At 34.8% G+C, this 15115-nt stretch overlaps 1 protein-coding gene across 1 annotated transcript; it reads left to right on the forward strand.

Moving 5' to 3' along the window:
* The first annotated feature begins 10108 nt into the window (after positions 1-10108).
* Positions 10109-14422, forward strand: LOC110031162 (triacylglycerol lipase 2-like). The gene is made up of 7 exons (XM_020734239.1): positions 10109-10216; positions 11305-11445; positions 12570-12680; positions 12966-13109; positions 13270-13313; positions 13417-13496; positions 14238-14422. The coding sequence occupies exons 1-7, from the start codon at positions 10136-10138 to the stop codon at positions 14420-14422; spliced, it is 786 nt and encodes a 261-aa protein (XP_020589898.1). The 5' UTR covers positions 10109-10135.
* Positions 14423-15115: the final 693 nt, after the last annotated feature.

Below are 15115 nucleotides of genomic sequence, written 5' to 3' on the forward strand. Positions count from 1 at the left end.
AAAACTACTCAGATCTCATGGGGAAAACACAACAAAACTCGGAATTCATATATAAAATCAAAGTCATACAAACTACAACAATAAATAAACTTATCTCTAATTTCTCCCCAAGAAAACTCCGCAAAGTTTCTCTGAATCTCTTCATTTCCTTACAACACACAGAATTCCTCTTCGAAGTGGCAAGGAGGAAGAAATCTCTCACTTTCTCTCCACTCTTACAATCTCTCGAAGAATTCCTCACACTTTTGACATTCTAGTAAATTCTCTATACACTAATGGAACTTTTCTAACCTCCAGGACCTCTAGAATCTCTCCAGGCTCTCTCAATTTTCAGCCAAAATCTTCTTTTAAAGTTGTGAATGAATTTTCCTAAGAGTTGCCTAAGCATTCCTTCAAAATTTGTCATCATCCAAAGCCTAGTTGAACATAACCACCGAGCTTACCTTCGGCGACCTCGAGGCCATCGTCGGTGGACCTTCTTAATGAATTAATTCTGGAGTCTCGGGAAAATCTCTTCATCAGCGGGGTCGATGGTGCCGTCGGCGCCCTAGTTCAATTCTTCACATTTTGGCCCTTTTCGCTCCAAATTCGCTCCTTTTGCATCTTTTTGCTCCAATGACCCTATTTCATCATTCCTGCAACAAAAAATCAAAAATACCTTTCTTTAAAGTGCAATAACATTGTAGTAAAGTTTTACTTCAGAAATACTATAAGTTTGATTTAAATAAATATCATAGTGAGATTTTCAGAAAAAATTCAAGTAATTAAATTAACTTTGTAGCCACAAGATTATCTAACCATTAGAACATTTTCTATGAGATTTAGAAGTCACATCAGCGCTCTTTGTGGCTCGAGAATGATGATTTTAGCTCACTACTCAGGTTCGGGTTTCTCCAGAATACCAGAGGAAAAGCGAGTAGGCAAAACTCAATGGACGCTCTGATAGCGAGGGCATGGGGGCCTCCAAGAACATCATTAGAGTGCTCCCACATACGAAGATTAAGAGGAGGCTGATAAGAGTTAATTTAAGAAACTAACCTTATTTTAAAATAAATATATGCTAATTATTTTATTACACCTATAGAATCAGGAGTATAGAGGTCATACTTACTCCGGATAATATCCTGAATAGCATGGATGCAAAACAAAGCAAGTGCCACAAAATAATATTAGTTCATTGACTTGAGTGTATAAATTTTATTGCCTTCGATAAGGTTTGACATATGTTAATGAGTTATATTTGAGATTAACCTCAAGAATGTTTGATTTCTTTAACATGATATTTACTCAATCAAATAAGAATAATTAAATTTATAAAAAATTAAATTAATGATGGATTGCACAGTAGTCTTCTCAAATAGGATCAATGATCAAATATAGGGATTTTTATTAAAAAGCCTAAATGAAAAATTATCACGTTGGTCCAATAAAGTAGGTTGTTTCTGATGGCTTTCCAAGAACACCTAAGCATCACTGACTGATAGCTTAATAATTGACGGACACTCTACTGGATAATAACAAATGGTCATCAAATTTTGAAGATCAGAAAAATGACATCTAAAGTTTTTGACATGAACATCTCTCAATTGTCAAGTTACACACACACACACAAGAGGCAACCAGACCATCCCAGGGTAGACAAAAAATCTCAGGTGACCCAAGTAATTCAGAAGATTAATTATTTCACAATTCATATAATATTGGAAATTTAACAAAAATCCCAGGTCACCCATGGTAGTTGTACAAACATGCTTTATAGCTTGTACCTCTGAGTGTGCCCATTACAGAATTGCAGTACGCTGAATTTTCTGATAACTAAATTGATAGGTGGACAATTTCCCTATAATAGTTGCGGTACCAATGTATCCTGAATGCATGCATTACTAAAAAATGATAATAGTGTTATTTTTGTTGTGATAATAAAAATTTGAGTGTTGTGCATGTAAATATGAAAGTTTACATGTGAGATATCTAAATACGTAAGAATTGTGTGCTATGAATATAAATGCCCCCTGCTATGATGTTTTGTCTGTGATTACATGATTACATTAAACCTTAGTAATTCTTTCCATTTCAGATCATTTGATGCGTCTTTTTTTTTACTTGAATTTTAAATACTTATTTGTTAAATTTAATTTATTTCATCTTGTTGATGGATTTTGCAGCATGTTCCTAGAATTAATGGTGAAATTCCTTCAATAGATGAAGTTACATCTGATCATCAGAGGCTTTTAGACAAGTATTCATTGAAGGCTTGGTTCATCAAGAATTTAAAGAGTATTTTTATAGGCTGGTCATAAAAAAATTGTGACCATGGCTATTCAACTGCAACATATTATGACTATTTGCAATCGCTAAGTATTCAATAAAGTGTTGAAAAAATTCAAAGTGATTGTTGAGAATTGGAATAGAGCGCTACAATATTATTGATAGAATGAGGGGTATTTAAACCTAATTACAATAGGTATAATAAAGGAAAGAAATGAAACAGAATAAAACTGGGAAAGAAAATAAAATAGACTAAAGCAAAATAAAAAATACATAATGAGAGAATAAGAGCAAACTGGACTGGAATGTGAGCAATGCTAATTGCAACCTTATTATCACAGAATAGTTGTAGTGGGACAGATGTTGATATACTAAGTTTACGGAGCATGATGTGTAGCCGAAGGCCTTCACAGATTCATAAGGACATGGACTGAAATTCAGCTTCAACATTGCATCGAGCAACCACATACTATTTTTTGCTTTTCCACATGACAAGATTGCCCCATAAAAATGAGCAATATCTAGGTGAAACGTCGATCATGAACTGATCTAGCCCGATCAGCATCTGTATAAACAACAATAGACCGAGAGGTGTAACGAGAGTAAAATAAATCTGAGCCCGATATACCTTTCAAATAGTGGAGAATCTTGTAAACAACTTTGAGATGGTACTCATAGGGGCCATGTATAAATTGACTCACTATTCTAATGTGTGGCATATATTGGGGTGAGTATGAGCAAGGTTGATGAGTTTTCCGACGAGGCACTTGTGACGAGTCTTTTTGACAGACACAACATTGGGAATGTAATATAATTTTTCGTTATGATCCATAACAACATAAACAAGTTTGCACAGAAAAAATTATTTTCTATCAAGAGATCAATCACATATTTACACTGAGACAAGCAAATTCCTCGAGATGACTAAGCGAATTTGATGCCTAAGAAGTGCTAGAGAAATACCATGCCCTTTATTTCAAAGGGTTTTGCAAGGTCTCTTTAAGGACTCTAATGCTGAGAGATTTTATTTGTAAGAACAATATCATTAACATTGAAAATAAGGATAACTACCTGTCAATTGGAGGAATGTCAGAAAAAGAGGTGTGATTCGATTGAGCCCGAATAAAACTATGGCCTACGATCACCTTTGTGAACTTGCCAAACCATGCCCTTGGGAACTGCTTTAGCTCATAGGAGGACTTTCACAACTTGCACATTTGTCCTCTGGAGGCTGTAAAATCAAAGCCTGAAGAGAGAGACATATGCACATGTTCTGCCAACTCTCCATTCAAGAATGCATTCTTGACATTTAGTTGAAATAAAGCCTGATTTAGATTCATGGTAGGATCAAAGCACCGACAACCCTTTTGAGTTACGGAGTACCTAAGGAACATATATTTTATGGATATGGGATCAAATTTACTCTGAGTGGGGGCAGTGTTTTGAGAAAAGGTCTTGAACCAAAAAAATCTTGGGATCTAATGTGGAAAAGACTCGATTAGTAAGGAAGAATGACTTCAGGAAAGCAAAGAGGATTCAAAACTTTTGAATCTTAGATCAGACACTACTTATAAGATACTTGGCAGTGAGAATAACATCATTCTAAAACTGTTTCAGGGCATTGGAGTGAAACATAATGGAGCGTGCAAATTTGAGGAGGTGAATGCTTTTTTTATCGGCTACCCCATTTTGTTGAGGAGATTCCGTATACGAGCTACGATGGAGGATGCTCTTATTTACCAAGAATTCGCCCAAACTAGAGTTGAAAATTTCACAAATATTGTCGGTTCAAAGGGTTTGAATAAGAGTTTTGAATTGAGTTAAAACCAAAGGTGTAGAAGTTTTGGAATGTCATAGCAACTTCATATTTGTCTTTTAAAATATAGACTCATATCAGTCGAGTGTGGTTATCAATTAAGGTCAGGAATCACCTTTTATTGATTTAGATGGAAGTTTGAGGGAGTCCCCTTATGATGCTTTGCTAATGAAATGTTTCACAATTAAAGTTAGAAAGATTTTATTAGAAAAAATTAAAGAATACAGATTGTGCTAATATTGAAAATTAGGATGACCCAACGATAATGCAACAATGTAATAGGACAATCAATGACTCGAGATAAACTACAACTCCTGAGTGGTGTCCACACTCTTTGTGCGCTTCACTTGGAAATATTAGAATTCAGCTACCTTATTAGCAGTTTCAATCATCATCCTTGAACGAAGATCCTGAAAAGCATAACCATTAGAAGAGAAATTAGAAACACATTCAATATCATTTGTTAACTTGCTGACAGATAACAAGTTACATTGTAATAGGGGAACATGCAAAACAGACTCTAGAGTTAGACCGGTTGTTAGTACAATCGATCTTTTACCAGTAATGACATTAGAAAAGTCATCTTCAATTCTGACAGTATCTTTTCCAAAGCACGGATAATAAGTTGAGAAACCCTGTGAACATCCAATCATGTGTTCAGTGGCACATGAATCAATAATCCAACGACTAGAGGAAAAAATTGTGAGAGCCATTGGAAGAGTATATTGTCGGACGAAGAACCCGCAACTCCAAGAAGTTTGATCAATTGCTCTTGTTTTTCAGAGATTCGATGTATTTCAATATGTTTTAGATAGGAATCTGTTGAGTTGTGGTAGGCTCGGACGTCGCCGTGAGACCCTGGTTGCAAAGGATTTGGCCGAAGGTTTATACGCTAGCTTAATGTGAAGTTTCCAACACTTCTTTTATAGTGTGATTGAGTTTGTGACTGTAATCACAAGTAGAGTGACTGGTTTGAGATGACATGGACGAGGGCTGAGCACTTTTTGAGATTAAGGCGGACTATTCGACTGAAGGAGTAGAAGTGTCAAGCAAAACAAATCTCTGATTTTCTTCTCAATGAATCTCGATGAAGGCTGCTCGTGCAGAAGGAAGTGGATCCTGACTAAAAATACGGCATCGGCCTTCGTCAAGGTTTTTTATAAGACCACCCAGGAATTTGAACATGCGATCCATTTCTACAACCTTTTGGAAGAGGGATAGGTCTGTCGGAGAATCTCAAGTTTAGTCGTAGTACAATTTGCATTCAATCCATAATGCAATAAGGCCTTGACCGTTGTTTTGCCTCCCGAATTTTCTTAGATACCTCATAGAGTTGGTCAGAATTTTCTACATCCAAATAGGTATCACGGACAGTCGTCCAGAGGGCGCCAACTGAGGGGAGGATCATATATGAATGACTAATTGAAGTCTCCATGGAGTTGATCAGCCACGACATGATCATGGAGTTCTCCACTTCCCAAGCTTCATATGACAGTTCAATTTTTTGAGGCTCACGAACTATATCTGTGAGGTAACCAAACTTTCCACGTCCTTCCATGAACAAAGACACCACTTGGGACCATTGCAAAAAGTTATTATCATTTAGTTTATGGGTTGTGATTAAGAAATTCATATTGGTTTCTAATCCTCTGGTATGCAAGGGAGTTTAAATTTGGGTTGATCCCCCGGTGTAATCAAGAACACCTTCTGAAGGTGGTTTAGAGTTGGAGGAATCCGTCATAATTCCGACCGAGCCAAAGGATATGTGGTTTTGATCCATCAATAAATTCTGATAGGGTTATGACGGAGGACTACAGGAAACAATGGTTGATGTAGAGAACACTAAGAAGGGGACTAAGATCCAGAACTATAGGAAACAGCAGCTGCACGGGGTTGCAGGAAAAATTGTTCGTCGGCTACTGGATAATGGGAAGAAGCTTGTCGAATCATCGATGGTTGGATCAGAGGGGACCGACAGCTGTACAGGGACAACAGAAAGTTTAACTACCCTCACATTCCAGTCCAGTTTTAAAAATCTTAAGGATTAACAAAACTAACTAAGAGGTGGTTTGATCTATAGAAAAACCAATGTATTGTAATCATTTTGCATGGGTTTTAAGAATTGTAAGTACGGTGTAGATTATGACCAAATTTAAAATACATTCTATAGTTCATTTTCTCAGTATTTAGATTTCGACCGATTTGACTGATTTTTAAATTCATACTTTAATGTAAAGTGCTGCTGCCTTTCGCGGGCCGCCCACCTTCAAACAACAACCTTCAACAAATAACGGATATTGCTCGCCTGCCCACCGCATTTACTGAACTCCTTCGCCGCCGCATATCCCATCACCAGTCGCTGCACACTGCCCACTGCCGTCCCTGCTTGCCCAACCAAATCTACCCACAACAACAACTGGCTGCTACCGACTAATGCATTGCTTTTTAAATACAGTGTTTTCATTTTATTTTAAACCAAAAAATAAATTTTTTTTATTTATTTCACACTGAATCAAATAACTCCAAAGTAACCTAAATACAATACATTACCCTTACATTTCATTCATTTTACATTGCGTTACTTTTTCAGCAAATCAAGCAGCCCTTAACTTATTTTGTTTTTCATTTATCAGATAATTTCACTTCAAGCATATGATTAAATATCAACAATCGAATTAAGAAAATGAGCCTGACTATTTATTCAAGTACAATGTTTATTAAAGTGAATGGCCATCATAGTGATTTATCAGAATATCTACTTTAGAACAATTAAAACATTTTTTTAAGAAAAAAACATGAATGATTTCTATTGAGTATTCTTACTGCTTTTGCATCCTATTCATGCACGAACACGATATAATCATGGGCTTGGAGTCATGATGGGTGCTTGTGTCATCTGTTGCTCTTGCGTGATTGGGACAAATGTGGATTTCTTGTGTGATTGGGACAATTATTAATCTATATCACCATATTAAGTATCAAACAATAATCCTGAACCAAAGTATAATATTGTCCAGCATTAAGCACACTTATAAGAATCTTAGATTCAACTCACATATTAGCATATTGATCATATGCATCGCTCCAATTTTGGGATCATACGACATACTCTAAGGTATGTACCATCCGCACATATCAACATATGATAAAGATTAATTTATGATGTAATGAAGCATTATCTTCGTATCCCTAACAGAATTGCAGCTGTAAAAACATTATAATACATTGGTTTTTTAACTACCCTCTAACCTTTCTTAATTGTTTTTCTTTTTTGGTAGGAAGCCTTTCGAATGCTAAAGGAGAGCCGCTCCCAACAATCGGGTGGTATTACGATTTGAGATTGTGATCTATTCAATTACGACCTGTGGAGGAAGGTTGTCAGAGGCAAGAGGAAGAAACAGGTTTATGAGTTGTGGCCTCTGGCACAGGCCCACCTCCGGTGCATCCACTTCTACTGCTCATGAGGATGAGCATCGTATGCAAGTTGTCGCATTATCTGCAGATATTGAGACCAAATTGTTGCCATGTTTGCTTCCCAACTCGCCTAGATGAGGTTCGAGATCAAGGAGAAAATGAGATCAGAGCTAGATGAGATCCCACGTCTAGTAGAGCAGTGAGGAAAGCAATCAACTTTGATGAGTTTGAGGGAACGAATGATGATGAGAGGACAAAGAAAGACTAAATAGATGTTTTATTCATAATGTTTTTTTTTTTGAAACGATTCGAGTGAATAATAGATTTTTTTGTACATATATTTATTTTTGGTCGGTTCAATGTATTTATCTTACTACTGTATTTATTGTTTTCTTATTTACTGCTTGGATGATTAAATTGTGCAATGTATTATATCATTAAAAATATATGTGTTTTATGATTGTAGGTGTGAAAATTGTATTGTTAAATGTATTTTCTTAGCTACAGGTTTCTGACGACCTAATGGTGATCATCCGACGGCTAATATCATTTGAGATTTAAACTGGCAGGTTTACGATGAACTATCAAAATGTTGACCACAATCAATAAACAGATGTGCTAGGTTACCAACGACGTGCTTGTCAGAAATTAACACGGACGACTTACCGACACATAACCGACTAGCACTTAATAAGAGCTAAATTTGAAGATTTTTATACTATTAATAGGGTTACCAACACATAATTGATGGGTGCCCGATGCGTTAGGTTGTACGTAGTAACTACGATCTAGACTGTCGAAAGAAAACAACCGTCGGTAATCACATCAGAAAATAAATTAACGTCAAGCATTTTAGTTGAGTGTCATAGTCTGTATGAAAGCTGTCAAAATTTTACAATCCTATAGCTTATTATATAATTCTGATGGATTTAGATAGTTGGTAATAGTCTGATTTCCTATAGTGTGTGTAATTATGCATCTATGAATATGGTGCATTGAAGTATCTTGAATAAGATGTTACGAAATATCCTGCATACAGAGTGGGAAATAACATTTTAATGAAGATCCAACGATAACGTTCGACAACAAATACTTTCACTCGTCGTACTTATAATACAACAACTAATTTCTCTAGACTCCTGTTATGGTATGTCTCATATATCATATAGGGACAAACGTTGGATCGAAGCAGAGCGGAAGAATCTGTCCAAATTGGGAAGTTACGTGAGTTGGGGTGCGGGGGCAAAGCCCCGCGGTATGGTACAGGGGTAATGTTGTAATTACGTATTGTGTCTAGGTTTACTCCTGGGGTTATAAATAGGCATGTTAGTAACCCCAGGAGGTATCCCTGAATTCTGTAACCTCTTTTCTGAATATTGAAAGGAACTCGCCGCTTTGCTCCCGAGGACGTAGGCATCTTTGCCGAACCTCGTTAAATCTCTGAGTTCTTCTGGATTTGTGTCGTTTTAGTTTTTCTTCGCCCTAATTTTCTCAACAACTCCAAAAGTGTTTCTTATATTATGCACAGACAAGTATTGTACTTTATGCAGTATTGTAGCCCTTCATTCTCATTTGTTGGACAAGGACTTATCTTTATAATTACAAATTTATGGTGGAATAGTTTGTTTGGGCTAGGCCCTATACTTTTTTCCCTTTTCGCTCTTCTAAGTAAAAAAATTTGTTCTCCTCCCGATAATTTTTGGTCTATCTGTGAGTGTTTGATTTTCATACAATATTGAGACATCAAATTATGAGTGAATTTTTCTGCACACAAAACATCTTAACAAGTCTTTAACAATCTTATCCAATTATTTGAAACTCTGCATTATTTAGTCTAAAAAAGATATTCAAGAGATACTTCATAATTGAATGAAACATTGATCTCATAATTCCCTCCTATTACACATCTTATATTCCCCTCACTTATGATATCATTATGTCCTCTTTTCCATTTTGTTTGGCTTATAATTAGGTTTGGTATAATATTTTCCTTATTTTTCATAAAACTATAAATAATAATAATAATAATAACAATAATAATAATATAGCAATAAATAAAGGGAAAGCACACTCCGTAACACCACCACTAACTTCTTTAATTCCCAACTTCCTCATCCCGCACCAGCTAAGCTACAAAAAACAAATAAATAGAAAAGGACAGCCTTCCATTTATCCCCTTCAGCAACTCATTTCCAAAACAAACAAGTCTTATATCAAGCCGACGACATCAATCCGTTAAAATCCAAAAGCCAGCCCTCCATCGCGTCTTCCGTTCACATACGCTAATTCTCTTCCGCATCTTTCTTCAGGCCCTCTCCCTTCAACTATAAGTACGCGAATCTATCAGTCTCAATTCTCCTCTAACATGGCTCTCCAAAGCTTCTTCTCCTGCTCAATTATTTTCATCTCTTTCTTCTTCTGCAATGGCGCCCGCACGCTCTCTCCCTCGCCGGAAGAAGTTGGAATCTGCGAGGCTGTGGTGCGTCCCTACGGCTATAAATGCCAGGAGTTCGAGGTTAATTATTGACTAATGTTGCTTTGCCATGCACTTCGTCATCTATGGTATATATTAATTGGAGTTAAATATTTGGAGATATATATGTATAGGTGACCACTGAGGATGGCTACATACTGGGAATGCAGAGAATACCAGTGGGGCGCAATGGAGTTATGGGAGGAGATAGGCAGCCCGTGCTTTTGCAACATGGTGTTCTTACGGTAAATATTCTCATATACATATATACTATATATATATAGTAACAAAAGAAAGTCAAATTAACTCTTAAAATAGTAAAATCTGCTCCATAGATGTAATTATTACGGAGGGACGGTCGGGACAATCAAGGTAAATTGCATAATTGCTCTCTCTCTCTCTCTCTCTATCTCTCTCTCTCTCTCTCTCTCTCTCTCTCGACATGGAATATAGAAATAGTGCAAATTGAAACTAAAAAAATACAAATTATCTGATTATAAATATTTAGGGCGGGCGGAATTAGGTTAATAGAATTTTTTATGTAGATAATGTTCTTTTTTTTATATAATTTAGATAAATTAATAATATATTTATTTGTCCAATATTTAAAAAAAATATTAAATATCACACTAACAAACAAAACTGGTTCTTCAATTCCACACGCCAGAATGAAAGTTTTGAAGCCACATAAAGCGCTTGGCTTTGATTAAAACAAACGTTATTTATATATAACAAATACTGGCCGTAAAATGATACTTTTATTAAAAATAGCATTTGTGCATTATGTGTGCAATCATATATTAGGACCCGTTTGGGGCAGCTTATAAGTGCGGCAGCGTTTTTTGAAACGCCGCCTAACTGTTTAGATTTCATTTTTTTGAAAACGCTGACTGCCGCATTTGAGTTTTTTATATTAAACGCAGGCCGCGGGTTGACATCCGCGGTCGACCCTCAGGCCGCATTTTAGGATAAGTTGTTTATTCTGAAACGCACGAGCTGCCCCAAACAGACCCAGTCGTGACATATATTGTCCTTTTTTTCTTGAAAACATATTTACATTACCATAGTTTTATATCAGAATAATACTTATTTTGACATAAGTATTATATATAATATACATAAATATACTTAAAAATAAAATAGTTAAGAGATCATAACGTATAATTATTATGATATATTCTTATTTATCCATTTGAAATTAACATTTATTTTCATTTTGTAAAACTCATAAACTACCCTTTCTTTTCGAATTAAGCTGCTCCTCAATCATTAAATATATGATTTTAAATTTTAATTTTTTACTTATTGACAAAAAAAAATAACATAATTGCAGGATGGCATGTCGTGGCTCCTGAACCTTCCGGAGCAATCTCTGGCCTTCGTTCTAGCCGATAACGGGTTTGACGTTTGGGTCGGTAACATGAGAGGCACCCGTTCCAGCCGTCGCCACGTGTCTCTTTCGTCATCCGACCCGGTATATAATTTGCAATTACCACCCTCAAAATATTTCTTCTTACAAATATAGATCTCATGGACTTCACTTAACGGATAAATAAGATTACAGTTCAGTAAATTTTGAATCTTTTCATATAATTAATAAAATCCCAACATGCTCAAAATTAAACGTAAGACTTTTACATATCTAACTTATAAACTTTCACATTCACATTTATAGTACTTCTGTGGCATAATCCTGTGCATAAAAATTGCATTTTATTTTTTAAAAAAATTAATAACAATGATATTTTTTATGTGATGTTAAAATGTTGAGTGTCATGTATATAAATATATAAACTTAGATGTTAGATATGTAAAAACAAACAAATCATGTGGCACATGTAAATGCCCCAAACTCAGTTTTCAAACCCGCTTCAAATTTCTTTAGCTAAAATGCATCAAAGTTGTTGCAAAACCCCCAATATTAGCAAAAAATATTATATCATGAGTTGTAATGAGTAATTGCATTAGGACTTTAATGAAATTATGTCACGTGACCGGAGGAAGTAGATCATGTATTAAATATATAATTTTTTTTTATTTAGTCGTGTGATGCAGTTATACATCACGAGTACTAATGTAATATTTTTTCCAATATTAGAGGCGGACATCGCACCTATGAGGCACCCAATCACAGGAGATCACATAAATGCAATTTCAAGTGCATGATGATGTGATCCTGTGGTTGGTACGTTATACCTTTATCCTTTATTTTGGTAGCGTGAAAGAGAACTTATTTCAAATCATAAGTTTTCATGACATATAAATGCTATAAATGTATTTATTAATATTAAAGCTAGATTTTTATCTAACATTAAAAATAGTCTTATTAGGTTTATAGGTCATTTACTAGCTTACTGATGTAATGCAGCTTAAGAACTTTGATCTCATTTATTATTTGATTTCTTTCATGATGATTTAGTTTTAATTATAGTTTACATAACTATTAAACAAGGGACATATTAGAGGAATTACATCTAATTTATTGCAATGATATGATACCATATATATATATATATATATATAAGGAAACATGCATTTTATATGCACATATAAATTCATTTTGGGAATGAGTAAAGTTGACTACATATAAATAAATAGGCTTACTGGGCGTGGTCTTGGGATGAGCTGGCGGCCAATGATCTCCCAGCTATGATTGACCTGGTTTCCAAAAACACAAATCAGAAGCTTCACTACGTTGGGCACTCATTGGTATGTAAAAAAGATTTTTTTTTTCTTTTTATTTAATTATTTTTCATAATTTTTGCTGAAATGTTTTGAGCCAATCAGATATTTTCTGGATATGTCACATAGAAATAATTAATCCTTTATTAATTCTTAATCAGTTTTGAGCCAATCAGATATTTTCTGGATATGTCACGTAGAAATAATTAATCTTTTTTTGTTTATTAATTCTTAATCCAATCATCTATTCAAAGCTGTTGTTAATGGTGCTTATATAATTTCCAGTAAAAATGAAAAGTTATATAATTGCAGGGAACCCTAATTGCCTTGGCATCTTTCTCAGAGGGAAGGCTAGTGGACAAGCTATCTTCAGCTGCCCTTCTGAGTCCAGTAGCCTACCTCGATCACATGAAAACAAAATTAGGCATTCTTGCTGCCAAGCTCTTCGTGGGTGAGGTAATTAACTATTTTTATTCCTTCAATAATTTATCAGATTTTTATAACTCTTAAATCAGCCAACTTATTTATTTTCCATAGAGTGAAAGTGATTAGCCTAATTAATTTTGATTAATTAGATTACTGCTTAATCTAATAAGGTTGCATTCCCCTTGATTAGATCTTGAGTAATTTGCTAGGACTGGCAGAATTCGATCCCAAAGGGTAAGAAATAAGAAATTAATCTGAATTAACCATGAATATGTAAAAACACCACTTTTAGTTCTCTCATTTATAATTAGTTCTTCAAGCAAAACTTCATTTACAGGTTGGAAGCATCCAAGTGCTTGAACAAACTTTGTAGTTATCCTGGTGTGAACTGCTATGATCTCCTCACCGCATTTACAGGTATAATTTTTTAATATACATACCTCATAATTGTTTTCTATTCGCATATTTAACAGCCGAAGATTGATATTTACATTTTTAGACCCGGGTGTCAAAAACTTACGGATGAAAAATGTGTATTTAATGTTTAAAAGGAAAATGATTGTGATATTAAATATTTGAGCGGTATATATATATATATATATATATGAAAATATCAATGTTGAGGTGTTTGATATGTAAATAAAGAAAGTGTGAATCTTATGTGGGTGTGTATGTGAGCCCAACGCGAAAAATTATTACGTCTGCAGTATTCTGGACGTTGAGGTACGTCCGGAGTCCAATAAAATCACGTCACGTGGTGGTGACAGAAAAATTAAAAAAAATTGTTTTAACACAAGGGAATTATCTCCCGTGTTATTCCACGTTATTCAGGTATTATTGTGGTGGTATTCATGTATTATTGTGTTCTGAGAATATTTTCGGTACTATAATAACACAATAACACATCAATACCATCACAATAAATATCACCACAATAACATCTGAATAACGCGAAATAACATGGGAGAATATTCACTTGTGTTAAAACGAATTTCTTTTTATTTTTCTGTCTCCTCTACGTTGCGTGATTTTATTGGACCTTGGATGTACCTCTATCCCCCCCCCCCCCCCATTTTTTTTTTTTTTTTTTTTTTTTTTTTTTTTTTTGGTATATGTTAACTACTTGATCATTTATTATATGTGAATGTGATTTCACAGGTAGCAACTGTTGTCTTAATGGTTCAACGGTGGAATTATTTCTCAAGTATGAACCGCAGCCAACGTCAACCAAAAACATGGTACATCTAGCGCAAAGTAAGCCATCAGTTTATGCGAGTATTTTGCAGTCCGTTTTTAATGGGTTAAATATACATATTTTTTGTAATAAAATCAAATCGTTATAGGGTAAATGTTTTATTTTAACTTAATTCGAGTATAGGTGTATTTGTCCCAATTATATTGATCTTTTTTCATCACTATTATTCAAACTTGAAAGCAATTGATTTACGCAATCCCCATATTTTCACTCCACCAAACATGCTTGTAATTTATTTGGGGAATTATTTTCTTGTTGATTTCTTAAAATTTATATGGTTGATAGTTGTTCTTGCAACCAGACCAGTTAATGTAGCGGCTATAAGAATGTTAATGTCTGGCTTTCTAAAAAAATAAATATTTTTTATTCTCTCCGTAGTTCTTAAAAAATTTACTTTCTCAACTATAATTTTACGAGCATATTGACAAAAAAATTGCAGCTGCTGCATGCGAACTCTAAATGTAAGTTCCACTAACTTAGGGCTGTAAACGAGCCGAGCTTGAGCTGGGCTCGTGTTCGGCTCGTTCAAAATAGCTCCTGTTCGAAATCGGCTCGTGAACAGTGTGTTCGTGTTCGACTCGATTTAAATATTTGTCTTCGTGTTCGGCTCGAAATTGACTCGTTAAACTAAAATTGAGAAAAATAGATGTAAAGTGTGAGATTCGAACCTGGATCAAATCTATACAAAAGAAGACACTAACCACATTGTCACATGAGGTGTTATGATTTAAACTTAGACATAAATATATATAATATATTATTATATAAATAATATATGTAA

This window comes from Phalaenopsis equestris, unplaced genomic scaffold (genome assembly GCF_001263595.1).
Source record: "Phalaenopsis equestris unplaced genomic scaffold, ASM126359v1 Scaffold000781, whole genome shotgun sequence".
NCBI classification, from domain to species: Eukaryota; Viridiplantae; Streptophyta; class Magnoliopsida; order Asparagales; family Orchidaceae; genus Phalaenopsis; species Phalaenopsis equestris.

Excerpts from the sequence above, each read along its gene's own strand:
- LOC110031162 (XM_020734239.1), top strand. The coding sequence starts at position 10,136 with ATGCAGAGAATACCAGTGGGGCGCAATGGAGTTATGGGAGGAGATAGG. Across the intron at positions 13,110-13,269 it reads CCAAGCTCTTCGTGGGTGAG|ATCTTGAGTAATTTGCTAGG; the intron begins GTAATTAACTAT and ends CCCCTTGATTAG. Across the intron at positions 13,497-14,237 it reads TCTCCTCACCGCATTTACAG|GTAGCAACTGTTGTCTTAAT; the intron begins GTATAATTTTTT and ends GTGATTTCACAG.